Source organism: Bos taurus, chromosome 26 (genome assembly GCF_002263795.3).
Source record: "Bos taurus isolate L1 Dominette 01449 registration number 42190680 breed Hereford chromosome 26, ARS-UCD2.0, whole genome shotgun sequence".
Lineage (NCBI taxonomy): Eukaryota > Metazoa > Chordata > Mammalia > Artiodactyla > Bovidae > Bos > Bos taurus.
The window spans coordinates 797889-822127 of NC_037353.1; the positions used below are offsets into that span (position 1 = coordinate 797889).

Consider the following 24239-nt stretch of genomic DNA (forward strand, 5'->3'; position numbering starts at 1 on the left):
TTTTTAGAACATATTCTCTATATACCTAAAAATTGAGAACTGTTGTACCATTCTATACCCAGAGGGGTTTTGGCTGAGTGTCCTTTGTTATCTGTAGCATTGCCTTATCAGTGAGGCTCTCCTGTAGTTAAAAATGCCTTTGATCATTTAAGTTATTGTCTTGAGATTGACTTATTTTGAATTAAGCTCTCTTACTTTTTTTTCAGAGAGAATCAGTATTTAAATTTATTTCTAGTGATGATAATCTGAAAAAAAATCAATTTAAATCTGAGCTCCCACATCATGTCTCATTTCCCTATTTTATTCAGAAGCAACTGTGGCAAACTGCTAGATATATAATCTTTTTTTTTTTTGACTGCTAAGTCACTTCAGTCGTGTCCAACTCTGTGGGACCCCACAGACGGCAGTCCACCAGGCTCCCCCGTCCCTGGGATTCTCCAGGCAAGAACACTGCAGTGGGTTGCCATTTCCTTCTCCAATGCATGCAAGTGAAAAGTGAAAGTGAAGTCACTCAGTCATGTCCGACTCTTAGCGACCCCATGGACTGCGGCTCCCTGGCTCCTCCATCCATGGGATTTTCCACGCAAGAGTGCTGGAGTGGGGTGCCATTGCCTTAACTATGCATCTCTAAAGCAGATTTTGATATTGATTTTTTTTTTAGTAACTTAGAGGGAAAGAGAAACAAGGATCTCAAAATTTCAACTTTTCACTTAGAGAACCAAAAGAATACACTAAACCAACTCTCAGTAGGCCTTAATTTAAGGATTATGAACTAAAGGCTAATAATCAATAATTTAGCCATTTATATGGTGTGTGTGTATATATATATATATATGTTTTATATGATTTGGTAATTCAAATCAAATAAAGCATATCAAGAATCTGAAAGTAAGATAAAACACATTTGCCTAGTCAAGTATTAGTCACTCAGTCATGTCCAACTCTTTGCGACCCCATGGGCTGTAGCCTGCCAGATTCCTCTGTCCATTGAATTCTCCTTCTCCTAGCGATCTTCCCCACCCAGAGACTGAACCCAGGTCTCCTCCATTGCAGGCAGATTGTTTAACATCTGAGCCACCAGGAAAGCCCTTGCCTAATCAAAATAAATGTCAGATAAAACTGATGATACTTAGGCCTGTTTACTGAAGGAATGGCTCAACTTATTACAGGATGAAGAAGGCCAAACCCAAAGTCCCTTTGGGCAGAAAGAGAATGAGAAGAGCAAACACTGATTCACTCAAGCAGGCATTTATTATATTCCTACTGTAAGGAGAGTTTGTATTTGTATTTTTCTCTTTCCCAAGAGAGGATGAAATAGGGATTTGCAAAAAGTCTTTAGCTTCTCTTGTTTCTGTTGTTTGGCCAAAAAACAGTTTTTGTTTTTAATCACTACCAAATTGGCAGGTAGAAAATAATAACCCTACACTGAACTGTAGATGCTGTGATGTTTAGCTAGATTTGCACACTATCTTTTGTCTTCCCATGTATAGCCTTACCTCACTAAGGCCTTCAGGGTTTCTTGAGTTATGGAAATTAATGATGATAAACTTGTGAATGCTAATGATTTACTGTATTGGGATCTAATTAGTCTCTTCTGATATTTGAAACATAAGCTTTGTTACTGAAATTTTTATACAATTTTAGGGAGAGGATGGATCCCTTTCTTTCTCTTTCCTCAAGGTAGCTGAAAATGGGAAGTGTGTGAAGGGGACTGCTATGCTTCCTTCTTCCCCATCTTATCATACTTTCCTGTGGTTATCTTTTTAAAGTACAGAAATGGGTAGGTTCTAGTTTCTTGAGCAGGATATTCCTACTTGTCTCATTATCTCTCACCATCAACAGGATGTCTGTGTCCAGCCCTTTTATCTTGTTGAAAATGTCCCTTTGTTAGAACTTTTCTTTTAAATGTAGCCTGCTCCTTTTTGTTTCTGTGAGTGCTAGTCTCTTAGGCTACAGTTCATTTTTTGTCTCTTAACTTCACCTGGTTCTACACAATCCTCCCTCTCTCCATTTTCCTTTGACTAAGGCATAAGATTTTAAAAAATAAATTCATTTATTTCAAAAAATCAAACCTTGTTACTTTGATAAAAAGTAAAATATTTTCTGTTTGTAAGGAAAGGTTTTTACAAGAAGTGCTTCTTATGACATGACTGAAATTTGTGATCTCATTCAGAATTTTGTTTGGGAGATTTATTCACCTAGGAAGGGGGAAAGACTTTCTTTCCTTACTTCTTTCCCTCAGTGCAATCAGACCTGTATTTTCAACCTAAAACTATAAGGTCGGCTACAGTGTGTTATAACTGAGATGTTTATAATTTTTTACTTGAATCTCCCTTTCTAATAGTTTTCTGAGGGAAGGTGTATACAGGATGCCAAAGTTATTTACAAATGAACTTTTGAAGACTTTTTGTGTTCTAAAAAGCAGGGTGTTTCTTTTTCCTTTTGTACTAGTAAGCCTAGAATGTATATTTGGCATTAACATCATTTGGATTGATTTACCTTTCTTAACCTATACCTGTTGTATCCTCTATGGAAAGGATTTATTCCTTTTACTATCCTTAAATGAAGAATTTAAAAAGTTGTTAAAACACTAAGATGCCTGCTAAGGCACATAGGATGTAAATCATGTTCAGAAGAAGAATGTATTCAAGGACGGTTTTTAAAAATTATCTCATTGCCTTTTTAATGTTCTTGGAAGCCTTATATCTAATTCATACCTTTTAATTATGGTTGAATATTTATTCCACCTCTTGAAAGAGTTACTCTGTGATATTTATACCTGTTATAAAATTTATTAGTCAAGCTTTTTTTTCCCCTCCAGGTAAAGTAATAATAATTGTTGACTCTGGATCAGTTTTAACTTTTTCTTAGTTTTAAGATTTCCTCATTTTTGTTTTCTCTTAAGTAGTAATATGTTTTCCTATTACTAATTAGGGTTTTTCTTTAATAACAGATTTATACCTAAAACTGGAAGATGTGACCCATAAATTTAATAAGCCCTGTATAATGGATGTAAAGATAGGGCGGAAAAGCTATGATCCTTTTGCTTCATCTGAGAAGATTCAGCAACAGGTCAGCAAGTACCCATTAATGGAAGAGATTGGGTTCTTGGTGCTTGGCATGAGGGTAAGAGTGATTTTTAGTGTAATACATACATTTCTCATTGCATGTTTTCTTGAAGGTTACAGATGTCGCATATATTTTAGAATTAGATTATCCATAACTCCTCAGAGCTGGCAGAGATTTTTATCTCTTTTGTTCACTGGTATATGGACAGTGTCTGGATTTATTCTGGGAAGCAGTACATGATTAGTAAGTGAATGAGTGGCTGAACCTCAAAGCTCTGACTCTAGAAATTTTGTTTTAAAGAAGTTTTAAGTTTAGTGGAAAAGAAATATGATAAATGAATATGATATTATTTGTGATTTTTTTTTTCCCATGAGAAAAGTGCCAGTAATTTTTTCTGTATATTTAAACCAAAAAAGGGAAATAAATTAGGTTACTACTGGTTTAAGAATGTGATTTAAAGCCATTGTTTTCTTTGCTTATTTTTCCCTGGACTGGCAATTTGCCATGGACTCAGGTGGTCAGTTCTGATCTCATCCAGAGTCCCCCTTGTGACTATACTCATCTGATGGCTCCTTTGGGTCTAGTTGGTCCAAGTGACCTCACTCTATGTCTTTCAGTTCAGTTCAGTTCAGTCATTCAGTCATGTCTGACTCTGCGACCCCATGAACTTCAGCATGCCAGGCCTCCCAGTCCATCACCAACTTCCGGAGTTCACTCAAACTCACGTCCATCAAGTCGGTGATGCCACCCAGCCATCTCATCCTCTGTCGTCCCCTTCTCCTCCTGCCCCCAATCCCTCCCAGCATCAGGGTCTTTTCCAGTGAGTCAACTCTTTGCATGAGGTGGGCAAAGTATTGGAGTTTCAGCTTCAGCATCTTTCCTTCCAATGAACACCCAGGACTGATCTCCTTCAGAATGGACTGGTTGGATCTCCTTGCAGTCCAAGGGACTCAAGAGTCTTCTCCAACACCACAGTTCAAAAGCATCAATTCTTTGGCGCTCAGCTTTCTTCACAGTCCAACTCTCACATCCATACATGACCACTGGAAAAACCATAGCCTTGACTGGACGGACCTTTGTTGGCAAAGTAATATCTCTGCTTTTGAATATGCTATCTAGGTTGATCATAACTTTCCTTCCAAGGATATCCAGATTCCTCCAAAATCTGCAGTGATTTTGGAGCCCAAAAAAATAAAGTCTGACACTGTTTCCACTGTTTCCGCATATGTTTGCCATGAAGTGATGGGACCAGATGCCATGATCTTCGTTGTCTGAATGTTGAGCTTTAAGCCAACTTTTTCACTCCCCACTTTCACTTTCATCGAGAGGCATTTTAGTTCCTCTTCACTTTCTGCCATAAGGGTTCTGTCATTTGCATATCTGAGGATATTGGTATTTCTCCCGGCAATCTTGATTCCAGCTTTCTCATGATATACTCTGCATAGAAGTTAAATAAGCGGGGTGACAATATACAGCCTTGACATACTCCTTTTCCTATTTGTCTTACAAGTTGATACTAACTGTTGGCTGGGCTTTTTCCCATAAGGTTGCTTCCAGAAGGCTGACTGGAGCTTCTACATGTACTATATACATTTTAGGAAGGCAAGAGTGAAAGCTACGAGGTCTGTTGAGATCTAGGTTAGGAAGTCACCTTCTGTCACTTTTATGGAATTATATGGGTCAAAGTATGTCACAGGGCCAGTCCATATTCATAGGAAGGAGAAGACTCCACTTTTGGTTGTGGAAAAAGAGAAGTCACAATACAAATGGCAGTGTGCATAAGGATGTTGAGGCCCTCTTTGCAAACAATATGCCACTGTTAGGTAATATGGAATAAAATTCTATAAACAAGTGATGCCTATTTAAACCTTCACTGTTTTTAAATCATTCACCCTTCCACTTTCCTTCTTTTAGGAGATAATTTTGGCTTCTGCTTCAGAAAAAATAAGCCATTATACAGGGTTTCCTTTAATTTCCTGCTAACAGACATACACATCTAACCTGCATATACTTTCATTTCCTCGTTATTCCTCCCTACATTGAAGAATTTTCCATTCTCCTGTCAGAGGCAGCCCTTCCCTTTTCTCTCTGGATTGCATTTCTCTTCCGCCTCTTCTGAACCTAATATTCTTGATTCTCGTTATTTTATTTTAGTTTTGTTTTATCTTCAACTTTGGTCTCTCTTTAGTTGTTTTTCCTTTTTGTTTCAAATAATGTTCAAATCACTCTCAATTGAAAAAGAAAAAAATCAAAACCCACTTTTATCCTGCTCTGTTCTTCAGCAGTGAATTTAAATGCTTCCCCTTTGTACCCAAACTTGTTATATTTGTTACTGTTGCCTTACTTCCCATGCTGTATTCTTTAACCCATTTTAATCTGGCTTTAGCTTCATCATGCCACCAGACTGGTGCCTCATGAAGGTCCCTAATGACATCTCTGTGTCACTAAATTCAAATGGCATTTTTCATTATTCATCTTACTTCACTTTTAAAAGCAGTCTTCAACATGACTATGTCCTTGAAACATTCCTTTTTGTGTCCATAACACTGCAGTCTCTCCTGTTTTTTCCCTAAGAGCACTTTGCAGTCTTTTTTTGCCAGCTCATTTCTTTGTTCTTTAAATATTGAGGTATTCCACTTAGTTCCATTTACTGCCTTCTGTTTCTTCTCAAGTAGTGTCCTTTATCTCATTGATTCAGTTTCACTTATATTGATAACTCCTGAACGTACATATCTAGCCTCTGGTTTTTCTTTGATCTCCTAATCTATATAGCTAACCTATTCAACATTTTACTTGGATAACTTAAAGACATCTAGGACTAACATGTAAAAAACTGACTTATATCCCTCTTGCAAAATAACAACCAAAGCAGTAACAGCAAATCTCTGTTATTCTCCGTCTCAGTGAATGACATTATCATACATCCAGTTTTATGAAGGAGAAACCTTTTAGTACCATCATCTCTCAAAGCCATCCATCAATTTTGTTGATCTTAATTTTCAAGCACCTAGTCCCATTTTCAAAATTACTCTTCTCTAGACAAGTATCTTACCTCTCGATTTCAGTTTTATTCTCTTCTGGTCTGTTCTCCGAATGTTTTAAAATGTATATCTAATTTTGACATTCCCCAGCTTAAAAATTCTTCAGTTGGTTTCCATTGCCTTTATATATGTGTGTGTGTGTGTCTATATATAGAAATAAATAAGGCACTGCCTTATTTATTTAGAATATATATGTAGAAATATATGTAGAATATATATGTAGAATATATGTAGAAATATATGTAGAAATAAATAAGACACTGCCTGATTTTGCTCTCTCTGTGTTATCTCCCCAGACAAACAGAGGTTCTTCTGTTTGTATTTTTTAATAACATTTTTATTGAGATACGATTTACCCACCATTCAATTCACTCATTTAAAGTAGCAGTTCATTGGTTTAGTATACTCATAGAGTTGGGCAGCCATCAACATATTCAACTGTAGAACATTTTCATCACCTAAAAAGAAAAGCTATACACATCAGCAGTCACTTATTTCCTTCCAACTCACCAGCCATAGACAGCTCTAGTCTACTTTCTGACTGTATAGCTTTGCCTCTTCTGGACATTTCATATAAAGGGAATGATGTAATACAATATGTAGTCTTTTGTGACTGGCTTCTTTCATAATGTTTTCACAGTTCGTCCATGTTGTTAGCACAAATCTGTATTTTATTTTTTGTTTTTGTATGGATATACCACATTTTGTTTATCCATGGGTTCATTGATCAACTTTGGGTTGTTTCCACTTTGGGGCTGTCATTAATAATGTTGTTATGAACATTCATGTACAAGTTGTTACGTACATATGTTTTTTAAGGTATGTAGTTCCTGAATTTGAGACTAGTGAATGCCATGATTAAATTAAAATTTTAAAGAAACTGCCAAAGTGTTTTCCAAAGTTGTTGCACCATTTTATATTTCTACCAATGATATATAGGAGTTTCAGTTTCTCTGCATTGTTACCCAAAGCCCAAACCTTGTTATTCTGTCTCTCTTCTTTTTTTATAAGTTATTCTAGTGGGTATGAAGTGGTATCTCATTCTGGTTTTTATTTGCATTTCCCTAATGGCTCATGGAATTGAGCCTCTTTTCATGTGCTTATTGACCCATGTGCATGTCTTCTTTGGAGAAATGTCTATTCTGGTCCTTTGTTCACTTTTAATTTGGTTTATTTTTTTCTGTGGGTTGTTTTTTCACTTTTTTGATAATACCTTTGGAGTACAGATATTTTTAATTTTGAAGTCTAATTTAATTTTGCCTTTTGTTGTTTGTGCTCTTTGTTTCATGACTGAAAAACCATTGCCTAACCTAAAGTCATGAATATTTACTCCTATATTTCTTCTATAGTTTTTAACTGTTACATTGAGATATATGTATATTTTAAGTTAGTTTTTTGTGTGTGGTTTGAGGATGGGGTCAACCTTTCTCTTTTGCGTATGTGTATCTAGTTATCCCAGCACCATTTGTTGAGAAGACCATTTTTTCCCTCATTGAGTGCTCTGGACATACTTGTTGAAATAAGTTGACCATAAATGAGAGTGCATTTCTGGACTCTGAATTCTCTTCTGTTGATTCATATTGTCTATCTTTATGGAAGAACCACAGTCTTTTTTTTTTTCTTTTTCAGCTTTATTTGAGGTATCATTTACACAAGATATTTAAAGTATACATTGTGGTGATTTGAAATACATACACATTGTAGAAGGATTCACTCATTTAGTTTATTAACACATCTTTCACCTCACATATTTACCTTTTATTTCTACCCTCTTAGCAGATTTCAGTTATGCAGTAGTATTATTGATGTGTCACCATATTTTACATTAGATTCTCAGACTTTAATCTTATAGTTGGAAAGTGAATACTAACCTCTTTGTATTTCCCCTCCCAGTCCTTGGTAAACTTTACCACTTTCTACTCTCTTGTTTCTATGAGTCTGGTTTGTTTTTCAGATTCCCATGTGTAAGCGAAGATGTGCAATATTTGTCTTTGTCTTAGTTCACTTAGCATAATGCCCTTAAGGTTCATCTGTGTTACTCCAGATAGTAGATTTCCTTCTTCTTAATGACTGAATAATCTGTTGTTTATGTACAGGCATACCTTGGAGATACCATGGGTTCAACAATAAAGCAGATATTACAATAAAATAAGTCATAATTTTTAGTTTCTCAGTGCATATGAAAATTTTGTTTACACTGTACTATAATCTAAGTATGCAAAAGCATTATGTATAAAAAAATGGATGTGACTTAATTTAAAAATACTTTATTGCTAAAGAAATGCCAAAACAATTATAATAGTAATATCAAAGATCACCGATCACAGCTAACATAACAATACAGTAATAATGAAAAAGTTTGAAATATTGCGAGAATTACCAGATGTGACACAGAGACATGAACTGAGGCAAATGCTGTTGGAAAAAATGGCTCTGATAGACTTGTTCAATGTAAGGTTGCTATAAACTTTCAGTTTTGAAGGTTTCTATACTCTGAAGGTTTACACAGTGTCTATGAAGTGCAATAAAATGAGGTGTGCCTGTACATACCACATCTTTATCCTTTCATTCATTGATGTACAGTTAAATTGTTTTATATCACAATTAGGCTATTGTGAATCATGCTGCAGTGAACAGGTAGTTTGTGTAGTGCCAGGATATGTGTTTTCTTTTTCTTGGGTGTATAATGGTATTTCTTAAGTTTTTGAGGAACTTTCATACTGTTTTTTATAGTGGCTGTACCAGTTTACATTCCTACTAGTAGTACTCAAGGTTTCCCTTTCCTTCATATTCTCAACAACACTTGTTAGTTTTTCCTATCAAATTGTCTGACTTCTTTATATGTTTTGAGTGTTAACCCTTTACCAGATACGTTGATTTGCAGCAGGTATTTTCTCAGAATTACCCTGTCTGTTTTTTTGTTTTGTTTTGTTTTGTTTTGTTTTGTTTGGCTATACCACATGGCTTGCTAGATCTTAGTTCCCTGATCAGAGATTGAACTCTGGCCCATGTCAGTGAAAGCACTGAGTGCTAACCACTGGACCACCAGGGAATTCCCAAAAACCATACTGTCTTGATTAATGTAGCTTTGGAATAACTTTTGAAACTAGGAATTGTTAGACTTCCAACTTTGTTCTTTTCCAAGATTGTTTGGACTACCTAGGGACCCTTCAACTTCCTTGTGAATTTTAGGATCAGTCTGTCAGTTTCTGCAAGCAAGTGTCTACCTGGGATTTTGGGTAGGAATTATGTTGAATCTGTAATTTGAGTTCTCCTAATTTTATTCTCATGGCTTTCCTTTGTATAGTAGTCAACAGTTTATAATTACATATAGTTTGCTTATCTGAGAAAGGATATGATTGCAGTGTGAAATAATGAATGACTTATGTAAGTCTAGAATGTTAAAATTGGGAGATATAACTTGAATTTAGTGTGAGTTCTATTAAGATTTTTTTTTCAGATAGTTGTTTCCTTAGCGTTTGGCAAATTTATTAAACTTTTCAATCACAATGGGTTTATAGATTAATACTAAAGATAGAGTTGGATAATTTTAGAATCAGTGTTCCAGATTCAAAAAATTTTCCTCCAAGACAATCATGCCTAATTTAAATTAAAAAACAAAACAAAACAAAAATCCCAAAACCAACCCTCACTGAATATACTGAAGTTTACCAAATATATCAGTTTTAAATTGTTTTTCTGTTATATTTAACCAGTAAATAGGAAGAGGTTTGGTGGGCAGAAGAAAATGCCAATTTAGGAATTCCTTATATTTAATTAATTATATGCCAACAAAGGTCTGTATAGTCAAAGCTGTGGTTTTTCCAATAGTCATGTATGGATATGAGAGTTGGACTATGAAAAAAATTGAGTGCCGAAAAATGATGCTTTTGAACAGTGGTGTTGGAGAAGACTCTTGAGAGTCCCTTGGACTGCAAGATCAAACCAGCCCATCCTAAAGGAAAAATCAGTCCTGCATGTTCATTGGAAGGAAGGTCTAATGCTAAAGCTCCAATACTTTGGCCACCTGATATGAAGAACTGACTCTGGAAAAGACCCTGATGCTGGGAGGGATTGAGGGCAGGAGGAGAAGGGGGACCACAGAGGATGAGATGGCTGGATGGCATCACCAACTCGATGGACATGAGTTTGGGTGAACTCTGGGAGTTGATGATGGACAGGGAGGCCTGGTGTGCTGTAGTCCATGGGGTCGGAAACAGTGAGACATGACTGAGTGACTGAACAGAACTGAATTATATATAATTATTTCTTATATAAATATAAGGAATTTATACATATAAATATATTTATAGGAATTTATTACATTTAAAGGAATTTATTTATACAAATACATAATTTATTTATACAAATACATAAATTCCAGAAATTAATTAATTAAATCTTTTGGTTGCACTGTGCAGCATGTGGGATCTTAGTTCCCTGACCAGGAATCAAACCCATGCCCTCTGCATTGGCAGCATAGAATCTTAAGCACTGGACTGCCAGGGAAGTCCCAGGAATTCCTTGTTTTTAAATGACTGTCAACAATTATACTGTTATCTCCTTGATCCCAAGATGGTATAGATGATAAGACTCACTTTGATTTAATAACAAAAGATATATTAAGATAATTTGTAACAAAAAAGAAACATAATAGGAGCTATAAGAGCAAAGCAGTCAAGAGAGGAGGAGTATAGAGTGACTTTGGAAAATATAGTATTTTGAACTGGCAACAGGGAAAATAGGTAGAAAATCAAGAAGCAGAGCATTTTTTTAACTAGTTCATGAAAGGTGGCTGTAAGTTTATGTAACGAGCATATTATATATAGGCAGGTGGAGTGTATTTTAGCTTAAAGTATGAGACTTGAGAGAAGTAAATATATCAGCAGCTTGCTTTGGGACTTTCTGCCTTTTTCAAGTAGCGTCCTTAGTGGTCAACTATTAAGTGAATCAATGGTTGTTTAATTTTCCAGTTTTATATTGACTTTTTAAACATGTGCTGTATAACTGTGGGATTATTATATTTATCGGACTTCTCTGTTGGCTCAGGCAGTAAAGAATCAGCCTGCAATGCAGGAGATGTGGGTTCAATTTCTGGGTGGGGAAGATCTCCTGAAGAAGAGAATGGCTAACCACTCCAGTATTCTTACCTGGAGAATTCTGTGGACAGAGAAACCTATTGGGCTACAGTCCTTGGGGTTGCAAAGAGTCAGACATGACTGAGAGACTAACACTTAAAATATTAACTGCAAATAATGAAATACCATTTGTAGAAATTCACTTGAAATTTCTTTAAAACATATAATTCAAGATTTTAGTTGATTTATACTTGTCATTTTCTTCCCTTCCTCATGTCTTCCAGGTTACCTTTCCTTTAAAAACAATTAAGTATCTTTTTTGTTACCTGTATCGATATTTTCAAGGTGGCACTGTTAACTTTTGATTTACCAATGTCTTTGTAACTGATCAAGACTGGGTAATGGGTTGAGATTGGAGAAATTCTCAGATCTCTTTATGTTCTAGCTTTAACTAGTAAAGTAGAAGTAAACAGACATGCCTGAAATGAATACAACATTGTAAATCAACTATACCTCAGTAAAAAATAAATGAATAAATGAAATTAAGTAAATAGAGAAAGAGAGAATATAAATAAAGGAGTCTCACTGAAACTAGTTAGCTTTAATCTGTAGATGAAATCTAGATTTTTCATATGTGAATTTTTTTTTTTTTAAATATGTGAAATTTATGCTCAGAAAATACATCCCTGGATAGTAGAATGGTGAAGTTTTGAGAATCCTTTTCTGGGGATTCTATAAACATTTCCTAGTTGGTAGTTTTGGAGAAGGCAATGGAAACCCACTCCAGTACTCTTGCCTGGAAAATCCCATGGGCGGAGGAGCCTGCTAGGCTGCAGTCCATGGGGTCGCAAAGAGTCGGACACGACTGAAGCTACTTAGCAGCAGCAGCAGCCGTTGGTAGTTTACATGACTGGGTATTTGAAAATTCTTCTCATTTATTTTTGTATTTAATTTAATCACATTATTTTCTCAATTTCATCTTCTTATTGCAAGATAAGTGACACATGACATTGTGTATGTTTGAGCTGTACAGCGTGTTGATTTGATAAATTTATATATTGCCATCTTATTGCCATATAGTATTAGCTAATACCTCTGTCATTTTGAAAGTCCTCTTTTACACGTATTTCTGGGCATAGAGAACATGAGTACTTTTTAAAAAATCACTTTCTGGATATGATTAACTGTCCTTATAAAAATAATTTTTCCTGTAGTCAAATGTAATTTTGGCATATATATATAAAGTGTTTTTCTTCTGTTCATAGTAACACTTTGTTCAAGATAAATTGTCTTTCTTTAAATAGGCTGCTAAGTGTATGTAAAAAGAACACAGTTCTATTTGGATTTTTTGAATAAAGTGAAGCATTTGAGATAGACAGTAAGTAGCCATATCATACTGAAAGTTATAAAATACCAGTTTCTAAAGCAATGTATTCTTAATGCTTCTTAAAAATATTTAATTAAAAATTGATGAAATACATCACTGTATGGTTCAGATGCCAAAAAGTATAGAAACATATACTGCGAGAAGTCACCCTCCCCACACAGGATATATTATATATCCTGCGTGGGGATATAATTATATTAACATAATTAATAGTGATTTTTTTTTCCCTCACCAATGTATGCTTCCAGAGATATTTGTTCCTATATTGCGAAACCATCTACTTTGAACACTGTTCTGTATCTTGCTTTTTTTCTGTTTAATGTATCATGGAGATTTTTCCATAGTGGCATTACCAGCTGTCTGTAATGGATCTTTGACTTGTTTCCAGTCTTTTGCTGTTACGAATAATGTTAGAAATGAATGACTGGAGACCTTCCTTATTTCACCAGTGTGCTAGGGTATTTATGGAATAAGTGCCTAGAGGGGAATTGAGCTTGTATGCATTTATAATTGTGGTAGATATTGGCAATCTGCTTGATACAGAGCAGTGATTTTGAACCAGTTCAGTTCAGTCGCTCAGTCATGTCCAACTCTGCAATCCCATGAACTACGGCATGCGACTATTGCAGCATTCTAACTATTGTTTCTTGACCTGCATACAGATTTCTCAGGAGGCAGGTCAAGTGGTCTGGTATTCCCATCTCTTTAAGAATTTTGCACAGTTTGTTGTGATTCACACAGTCAAAAGCTTTGGCATCGTCAATAAAGCAGAAGTAGATGGTTTGAACCAGGGGCAGTTTAATTTCCCAGGGAGTCATTCGGCAGTGTCTGGAGATACTTTTGGTTGCCACAATTTGGGGATAGTCTGTGTTCCTGGTGTGTTTGAGACCTGATTTCAGTGAACTCTTCAGATCCATTGTTCATTTTCCCATGAGTAAACATGCTCTTTGTTCATCAGATACATTTCAAATACCTTTTTTTTTCTGTTGGTCTTTTGATTTTTGAATGGCAAAAACACTATCAACATTTTAAAAAGCGTATTGTATGTGGTAGATTGAGTTTTAGTTGGAAATGCCTTCCCTAGTTACCAGTTATTCAAGGATTCTGCCATCTTGAGATGGGAAGGCATTTTATTCTGTTCATTTTGATCTTTGATGTATTTGGATTATTATTAATAATTTAGTATAAGTTATAAATGCAACTTATTTTTTTCCAGATCCCCACTTAATGATACTAATACCATTTAATAATCATCCATCTTTTTCTACTGGTTTAAAATACCATGGTCACATACAGGCTTCTCATATGTTTTTAATTCTATAATATGTTTTAATAGAATTATTATCCTGAAGAGATATCTCTACTCCTGTGTTCATTGCAGCATTATACACAATAGCCAAGATGTGGAAACAACCTATCTGGGAGCAACCTAAGTGTTCGTCTACAGATTTATGGACATAGAAGGTGTGGTTCTTTACACAGTGGAATATTATTCAGCAATTATAAAGAAGGAAGTCCTGCCATTTGCAACAACATGGATGAAACTATGCAATAAACCAAAAAAAGACAGATAGTATGTGGTGGCACTTACATATGTAGTCAAAAACAGAAACTCAAAAGACAAAGCTGATTTCATAAAAACAGAAAATGCAATGGGGCTTTCCAGGGACTTGGGGAAGGGAGAAATGAGATCAGAAGATACAAACTTTGAGTTATAAGATAAATTCTTATAAGTTAATGTATACCATAGTGACTACAAGTGTGCTAAGTCGCTTCAGTTTTGTCCGACTCTTTGCGACCCTGTGGACTGTAGCCTGCCAGGCTCCTCTGTCCATGGGATTCTCCAGGCAAAAATATTGGAGTGGGTTGCCATCTCCTCCTCCAGGGGATCTTTTTGATCCAGGGATTGTAGCTGTGTCTCTTATGTCTCCTGTATTGGCAGGTGGGTTCTTTACCAGTAGTGTCACCAGTTAATAATACAATATTCTTGAAATTGGCTGAGAGTGGATCTTACATACACACTAAAAATTAGTTAACTGTATGAAGTGGTGCATGTGTTTATTTTCTTGATCTTAGTAATCATTCTGCTGTGTTTAGTTTTAATTCAGTTGCTTAGTCGTGTCCGACTGTTTGAGACCCCATGGACTGCAGCACACCAGGCCTCCCTGTCTAACCCACTCCAGTATTCTTGCCTGGGAGATCCCATGGGCAAAGGAGCCTGGAAGGCCACAGTCCATAGGGGTCTCAAAGAGTGGGACATAACTGAGCGATTAACACTTTCACTTTTCCGTATAATCTCTTTTACATTTTATCTTATGAGTACTTTGCACATAAGGTTCATGCCTTCTGTTTATTCCTTTGTTTTATTTCCTAACTTGATTTATAAGTGGAGTCTTACATTTTATAGTCAATTGTTTGTATATATGGAAGCTTATTTTCTATTTACTAATTTGTACTGTCACCATTTCAGGTTTTTATTGTTTGTGTTTCTTTTTAAATTGATTTTTCCAATTATATAACCATTATGTACAAAGGGTAATATTTTTTCCCTCCTTTTCAAATTATGCTTCTTATTTCTTTGTAATCTATTTGGATTTGCATAAGCTCTGGAACAATATTAGGTAATAATAATGATAAAAGGTATTGTGGTAGAGTAGTTTTTGTGGAAATTTCTTCTATTTTAAGACAAATGCTTCCTTATTTCATTTTTAAACTTGAGACTAACTTTTGATAGATTGAAATGGATAATTTTTTTTCATATTGGAAATACTTAACTATCTTTTTAGAGAGTTTTCGTCAGTAGTGGATATAAATATGCTAAATGCCTTTTCAGCATCATTGATATGACACTATGACTCTTTTTCATCTTAAATCCATTAGAATGAGTTATATGAGTAGATCTTCCCATCTTTAGCCATCCTTTCATTGCTGGGATAAAACCCCCAGGGTTAAGGAGTATTAGTTTTTAATATTCAGTATTTTTTCTGACAGGTTTATCATGTTCATTCTGATAGCTATGAGACAAAAAACCAGCACTATGGAAGAAGCTTAACAAAAGAAACTCTAAAGGATGGTAAGGATTGAGAAACCATACTTCAGTGCTTTTTATTACTATAGAATTAATCAGAATAATTCTAAAGTGATTTCAGTTTTAGTTCTTCTTTGGTGTTGTGATTCAATTCTCAATACTGTCTTAACATATATACTTTTAAAATATGTATGGCCAAGATATTATAAAAGCAATGATAACAGATTTCCAGATATAATGTTCTGTTAAAGTTTATTATTAACTGTATCCAGGATGAGGAAGAAGTTGAGTAGTGTAAATAGTTGAAAAAATGTTTATGCTTACAAAATACTCATCTACGATGTTTGATATTTGCCTTGGTATACTTAACCAATAGCAAGATAACATTCAAATTGGCTCTATATTAAAATATTTCTCAGGCCAATATGAATATATTTTTTTAGCAGTTTTTATCCCAAAGTAGGGGAACAGCAAAAATCAAATTCCATGAATTCCCAAATATGGTAAAATATGCATAAATAATTTTAAAAGAGGCTTAATATGATAGGTTAAAACATTAAGTCTCAGTATTGAATAACATACTTAACTTGGACTACTGCTAGTCTCCAAAGTGAGCTCACCTTTTGTGAAAGGCTGGTTTAATTAGTATTGTTGAGAGCATAAAAAATTAAGTACAGTTATGATTTGGTATTTTGGTAATGGACTGTTGTCATAATTGAAAATGGTTATGCTTTGACTCTAGGTTCTAGATTAGTTCATGATTCTAACAAACATATAGTCTTACTATAAAATTCCTCATAATAGCAAATGAAGCAAATCTTGGAATCCTATTCCTTAAGAGAATATATATAGAGGGCACTAAACTAGTAGTCTACCTGTAGTAAATTTTTTGTCTAAATAAGGTATTTTGCTTTACTTAAGTGTCGTTTGTATGTTTTCTAATAAGAATGTCTTCACCAGAAATTAAGTTGAGCTCCAAGATTCTGTGTTTAACTGGAATTCTTATCTGTTCACTTAATTGCAGGGGCTGATGGGAGAAAGTTTAAGAGTTGTATCTAAGATGAAAGTACTTCCCAAGTGATGGTTATTTCATAATTTCATTATAATCCTAGTATTTTCCTTTTTATAGGAGTCTCCCATTTTTTTCATAATGGATTCTGCTTAAGAAGAGATGCTATTGCTGCCAGTATTCAGAAGATTGAGAAAATTCTCCAGTGGTTTGAAAGCCAAAAGCAGCTTAACTTTTATGCAAGTTCATTACTGTTTGTTTATGAAGGTTCATCTCAGCCAACTACTACAAAATTGAATGACAGGACTTTGGCAGAAAAGTTTTTGTCCAAAGGTCAGCTCTCAGACACAGATGTACTGGAGTACAATAATAACTTTCATGTGTTAAATTCTACAGCGAATGGAAAAATAGAAGCTTCAGTGGGTAAAAGCTTGTCCAAAATGTATGCTTGTCACAGAAAAATGTATTCAAAAAAGCATCACAGTCAGACTTCGTTGAAAGTTGAAAATATAGAGCAAGACAATGGTTGGAAAAGCATGTCACAGGAGCGTTTAAATGGAAATGTACTTTCCCAACTGGAAAAAGTTTTCTGCCATCTTCCCACTGGTTGTCAAGAGACTGCAGAAGTAGAAGTGAGAATGATAGACTTTGCTCATGTGTTCCCTAGCAACACAGTAGATGAGGGATATGTTTATGGGCTGAAGCATTTAATTACTGTACTGCAGAGCATATTAGACAATTGAATCTTTTACTGCAGTCTTTTAAAGGGGTGGGGCAATCATAATGAAGAGCAGCAGTTAATAACTCTGCACTTGTAATGCTGTGTAAAAAATTTGTATTGTGAGTCTACATTTTGTCTTTATACTTTTGGTAGAAGAGTTAACTTTTTTATAATCTTAACTCAGGAAAACTAATTATTTGTTCATTAGAAAACTATAAAGAGTAAAGAAACTTAGGAATGTTATGCAGGGAATGTGGTGGTACGTGGCTTAAATGTCTGTTGGCTCAAGCAAAATGCAAACCATTATTCAATCATAATGAGTTTAGTTTGTTTTCTGTAGCCATTTATCATGAAACCTCTGTCTACCCGGACATAGTGAGCCATATCTATAACTCATTACATTATTAGAATACTTTAAAAAATGTAGAAAGCATAGGCTGATATCCTTAGTATTGCTATGTATGAAGTTATTAAAACTGGAGAAAATTCTACAGAAAAAAGTTACTCTTTAGGTTTTGTATTAAAAGTTCAAACCAGCATATCAAAAGGTGCTTCTTAGTAAAATGATTTAGGATTATTGCATTCCAAAAGCACATTTTTTTCCTTTCATTTTCACTTATATACATAATTCACGAAAAAGATCATTGAAATGGATAGAAACAACAACAACAAAAGTCTTGAAATTAAGGGCACTTATTAGTCTTGCCAGGGTTAGGGAAAAGAGAAGATATTTGCAACGAACAAAATATTTTTCTTTTAAAATGTTTAATTTATGGGAAAATTGGAATATGTATTTACTACATTGTAACAAGTATTTATAAACCATAAAGTACCTTGCCTTTTACTCTGTAGCTTCAAAAAGATGGATGATTGAAGCTCTTTTTGTTTCCCCTTTAAATAACTCATTTTGAGGTTTTTCTTTTATCATGTGTTTATATGTCCCCTTTTAGTTAAGCAGTGGTATTGACTGTATGTTGCTAAAAAGTGTTTCTCAGAATTCTAATAAGCAGTTAAGGACAAAATTCAGTTGTCAAAAATAGCATGTATAAATTAGTACGTCATACAGAGCTTGGTGCATATCTAAATTCATGCTTCTGTTTCATTCTTACTCAAAACAGTTTTATATCATATTCAAGAGAGTGATTATAATTTAATTTCATGAAAGGGGCAGTGCTAATTTTCTTGGAAAAAGTAGATCTGTAAGTATTATCTCTGTTTCACATTCACCACCTTAAAAAAAACTAGTTATTATCAGAAACATTTAAAACTTTGAAATTAAATTTGCAAAAATGTTAAATGTTTGTTTTCATTGAACTTTGATTTACCAGAAAAATGTCTTAAGTAGTTAACAGTCTTGTCATATTCTTGGAAGTTGTTTTAGAGTTGTGAACTGTTAGACTCTTCCCTTTCCTTCCCCCTCAGAATTAAAATACCCTTTTTTAGTGTGAAGGAAAATATCACAGTTTTATCTCACCTTCCCAACCCTCTCTCTGAATGTGCTTTTGCAATCATCTGAGCACAGAGAAGTATGAAATTAATTCTATGCTTAGTAACTTTATTAAGCTTGTATACCTTTAAAATTCACATGCATTTATTATAGCAAAATTTGATTATTTTATATTTTTTATTTAGGGTCAATGTAGGTATTTTCCATAAGGACTTCATATGTTTGCCTATTGCCTAAATGGGTATTGCTATAGCTTTTAAATTTTTGTTTTGCTTTTTCCATCCTACAATGTGGACTTTTGTTGTTGTTGTTACTTGGGTAGTGATTCAGTAGATCTTAAGCTCAGATAATTAAACACTATTTTGAATCTTAACAAGATACTTTTTAGTATGGGATAGTATCAACCTATTACAATGAATTAATAAATTTAAGTATTATCATATTTTTGTGCATTTTAGCTCAATAAAATGTGAATCTATTGTTCCAGATTTTCTTTATCCATATTTAGAAATAATGGATTTGTAAAATCAGTGTCTTACCTTTTTGATAGATAATGTTTTGTTTTCATAAAACCAGAAATACTTTTATCTTTTGTTCTTCAGGGAAGGGATTCACATTTTATTCTGTTTACATTTTTTTTTTAATCACTGTCATTCACTGCCTATTTGGTGTTACTTTATAGGTAAGCTTACATGTAAGAGAACAAGTATTGGTTTGCGTTTATCTACATGTGATTATTTTATTGTCTAGTCCAGTCATATAACATTATGCTGAAATTTACCACTGTGGGGATGAAAGATCACTAGTCACCAAGCATATTTAAACATTTAAATGTTTAAGAAATAATAATAAGGATATAGTTTGGGTTAATAGGATACCATAGTTTCTTCTCCCTAGGAATCAAAAATAATGATTTTTGTGTATTTCTTATGAAATGCACTCATGAAAAAGACTTTAATTATGGATAGTGAATAATACATTTCTCTAATAAAAATTTAAATTGTATAATAGTTTTATAATAAAGTATTTACAGTAATCAGTATTTTAATATGGATGAAAGTTGCATAGATTCAGATAAATTTAAAATTGATGATAAATGCTAAATATTTTATCTAAATAGTTTTTCAAGAAACAGTTGTGAAAATGTGTGTATTAAATGACTCTAAACTGGAGCATGTGGTATTTTCAACTCCGTATTCATTATTTGTTTAATATGTCTAGAAATTGTACTTACTGTGCCTCTCTACACTACAATTTGCTGTTGTGGGGCTTTAGATTGTGTTCAACTGAATATGATCTTTTTTCGTGACTTTAATTGAGTATAATTTACTGTTTTATGATTTCCAAGATGATCTTCATATCTCTGTACCATATATATATGTGTATATATATCAAACTTATAATGTAGCTTAAGATAAAATTAATTTTCAGAGATATTTCAGTTGCAGTTTTCTTATTTCATGCAACTGAAAACACTTTTGTTTCTAGGATTTGGAATATTAAAGAACATGTAGGATGAAAAAAAATGGTAGAACAATGAAAAAATTTTATTTGTGAAATTATAGAAATTTTGTCCACTATTTTAAGGCATTGTCATCATTTCAGTACCATCTGCCCTTAGTAGTTTGGCATTTGATACTGTAAAACTTGATTTGCTTTAAAAATTGTTTACAGTGCTTTGTAATAATCTTCCTTATCCAGTGCCTTTAACCTTGATTTGATATATTTGTAGCCTTGGTTATCCTTCCTTACATCCTGTAATATCTTCATAGCCTACACTTAAATTAAAAAAAAAAAAAAAGTCAATTTGGTCAAGTGAAGAAGTAGCAATTATCTGCCAATGCTTTGGGAAAATAAGTAATGTTGTCTATGGAGGCCAGGCATCTTAGTTCATCCAGAAATATAAATGGGACAAACATTTTTAACCCCTGAATATATAGTTGTGATCCAATCAGACAAAGCCCTAACATTTCCAGCATTCTGTCTAGATTGACTGGGTTCAGGGCTAAATGAAAATAGAGATATGGAGAAATGCTTATTTAAAGGTAATAGTTAACTAACATTCAACTTCATGGAAAGATAAGTAATTGAGTTGAGATGAAGCAACTAACAATATGTTAGAGGTTAAAAATAATAGTTTGCAGCATTGTAACCTCTATTTGACATTTGAGTTCAGCTGTAATTATTGATAGCATTAAAAGGCCTTAATTTTTCTTGCTGGTAAAGGTACGTGTACTTAGACTGGTCATTTAGAGTAGTGTTTTAACATAGTATTACTGTGAAAAACATTCCATTACAAATTCACAAGCAAATTACTGCACATTTAAAAAATTGTACTTTTCAATTTACTGCAAGTATTTTAGACCTCTGACTTCAAATCATAGGTATTTTAATTTGGCAATGAATATGAAATTACTTTTTGATTTAAATGGTAATATTACTAAAATGCTTATTAATATTTTAGGAAGGTTGGAATCTCCATGTTTTTGGATTTAATATTTAAATTCTTATTAATTATTTTGATAGTATTTAGTAAGAGGAAATAGTACCCATGCAATTAAACAAATTAGAATATACTGTAAAGAATTTTTTTTTTAAATGTTGAAATTTGTCATCACTGGGGTTAAATTTTGGCCTGGTATTCACTTAAAATATACATTAACACATTTAATTATGAAATAAAATAGTCTTAAGTATGATATATGATGCACCTATATATAAATGAAAATGGCGTGCACAAAGACACTTTACTGTGGGAACTGAACTGGAAGATTTATGAAAGCATGTGAAATTGCACCTAAAATCGTGTTGTTAGTGACTATGCTAACTTTATTGTACTTGATGAATGAATGTATTTAGTCTAGTCAAAGTTACTTTGGTTTAAATGTCTAAACAATGTTTTTTTTAAAAAGTGTAATTTGTACTATTGATGAGGGGGGTATTCTTGGACTGCAGGGGTCATTGTCAATGTGTGATTTGTGTTTTTATAGAGTCATCTAATGTGATATACCAATTTTTATATAAGTCATATTTAGGTAATTCTAATAACTGTATATTTGACCACCTATTAAAATGTTTTGCATTGGAGCTTTTTTCATTAATTGTGATAGCTTACAGACTCCTGGTAGTTTGAAAATAACTTACTCATTCACCAAATATTTGAGTACATGTTATATACCAAAAACTGTAGGAATCATTGGGGAGTCAAAGATGATTAAGACAAAATATTAATAGAAGCATATGCATTGGAAATGAAAAAGTATGTAGAATATTTTGTATTAATATTTTTTTCTATCATAGTCTGAAATCTTTGGAATCAGCCTAGTAGGAGAAATAGACTATAAGAGAAAAATATTGACTTAACTGTGAAAATATATACTATAATTTAAAACTTCAGAAACAGATTAGATATTTTTGCATGTATTTGAAACTTCATGAGTCACTTAGTGACCAAGTTTTTTTTTTTTTTTTTTTCTTTCATTCATTAATTACAGAGAGCACAATCCAACGTCTATCTACCCTGTATCATGCACTGTATTTGGCCTTGGAGATTCTAAAAAGTTGAATAAGGGATCTAGTACTTGCCCTCAAGATATGCACTGTCTGATAGAAGAAAAACATGTAAATGTGGGGAAAATGTTATTGAGGATATGATGCATACTTATCAATATCCAGCAGAGATGGAGAAGGGGAATCAGTTCTGATGGCATGTAAGAGGGTGAACACTTCACAGCAATTGTGAGTCAAAGCTCTCAAAGGTTGTGTGGCATTACTCATGCTTGCTGCTGTGCACTGTAGGGAGGAGCAGTGCTGTGTGAAGTACACTCCTTCAGTATCTTTGGGATTGGTTTCAGGAGCCCCCACGGGTACCAAATCCACAGGTCAAGCCCCTCATATAAAATGGCTAGTACAGTCAGCAGTCTATATTCATGGGTTTCAAATCCATAGATACAGAGGGCCTGCAAACCATATCTAAGTGGACACACCCAATTGAAACCTACCGTCTTTTTAAGACAGGCTCTTTGAGGAAGAAAAAAAAAAAAGACTGCCTGCCTAACCACTGAAAACAATAGGGAATTGCACTGCCATGGTCTCCAAGTTATGGCTAAGTATACGAATTAAATAGAGCCTGAAATGAAATAATAAATGAAAATAATAGTATAATTAAGAGTGAAAAGTAATCACTTGGAGATTTTTTTTAAAAATGCAGATTCTGATTCAACATGTTTGGATGGGATTTGTGATATTCCTGATTTGTGGACCACACTGAAGAGCAAGGTTTTCAAAATTTTTTTTTGTGGAAGACAGTGTATAGTGGAGCTTGATCCAAGGAATACAGCCATTTGAAAGCTAGGAGAGTGCTGGGAAAGAAAATGGTTTACAATGTGAGAAAATAGAGTCAGCAAGAGTTCAAGGTAATGGTCATTCTGTTAGGCCATTAAACCTTCCTTTTGCAACAGATCTTAAGAAATCTTTAATCAAATCATAGACATTCATTTTCTGTTATTTGCATGTGAATGTTGACTAATTTGCCAACTGAAGAAAACATCCTATATATGCTTGATAATTATGTTGTACTTGCCATCTAACAACATCTAGAAGTGCTTTAGGCATAAATGACATGGTATCATTGGCTTAGATACTCTGAAATAGTCAGATCTGTGTGTTTCTAAGAGAAGTTAGTTAAAATTGTTATTTAAGTTAATGTAATTTGACAAACTGCCTTGGGATGGGCAGAAAAAAAGTAATGAATGTGGAAGAACCATGTGAACATGTTAGTCTATGGGAGAATAAAAGAGTATCACCTCACACATTTTGAAGAATATGAATTTAAGTTAAATATATAGGCTTAACTTACAGATTATAGAGCTTGGATCCAGTTCAAAGAGTATCTTTGTTGTAAATTTGTTTAGAAGCTATAATATAACTTTAAGTTCTCATCCATCTTAACTTCCATTTTTCACTCTAGTATGGTTGACTCTAACCCACTGTGGTTTGAGCAAGCTCTGGGAGTTGGTGATGGACAGAGAAGCCTGGTGTGCTGCAGTCCAGGGGGTTGCAAAGAGTCAGACACGACTGAGCTGAACTAAACTGAACTGAACTCACCTAGGTTATGCCAGAGGCAGAGAGGACAGTCTAAGTTGCAGTAGCCTGACTAACCTGTCAGCAATTATTGCTGCAAACACCCCAAAATGTAAGTGGCATAAACAACCAACCATCTTTTATTATTTGTATGGATCTGCAAGTTAATTGAGTCATTCTGCTAATCTTGGCTGGACTTGGGCATCTACAATCAGCTGGCAGGTTGGCTGAGTGGGGCCTAGTGAGGATGGGTTGTGAGCTAGTCCAGTCAGGCGAGTCCAGGCATTTTCTCTTAATAGTAGTTTGGGGTCCAAGAGAAGATTGCTAAATCCTGAGTCGGTAAGGGAGGAAAGACATGCCAGTAGGCCACAGTGCAA

General features: G+C 34.1%; 1 protein-coding gene across 2 annotated transcripts in view; it reads left to right on the forward strand.

Moving 5' to 3' along the window:
- IPMK (inositol polyphosphate multikinase) overlaps window positions 1–21867 on the forward strand; it is a 54455-nt gene extending 32588 nt beyond the window's left edge. The window contains exons 4-6 of one of the 2 annotated variants that reach the window (XM_005225346.4): window positions 2954–3072; window positions 15567–15648; window positions 16733–21867. In XM_005225346.4, coding sequence (XP_005225403.1) covers window positions 2954–3072; window positions 15567–15648; window positions 16733–17355 — 824 coding nt within the window. In that variant the 3' untranslated portion in view covers window positions 17356–21867. 2 annotated transcript variants of the gene reach the window in all.
- The last annotated feature ends 2372 nt before the right edge of the window (window positions 21868–24239 follow it).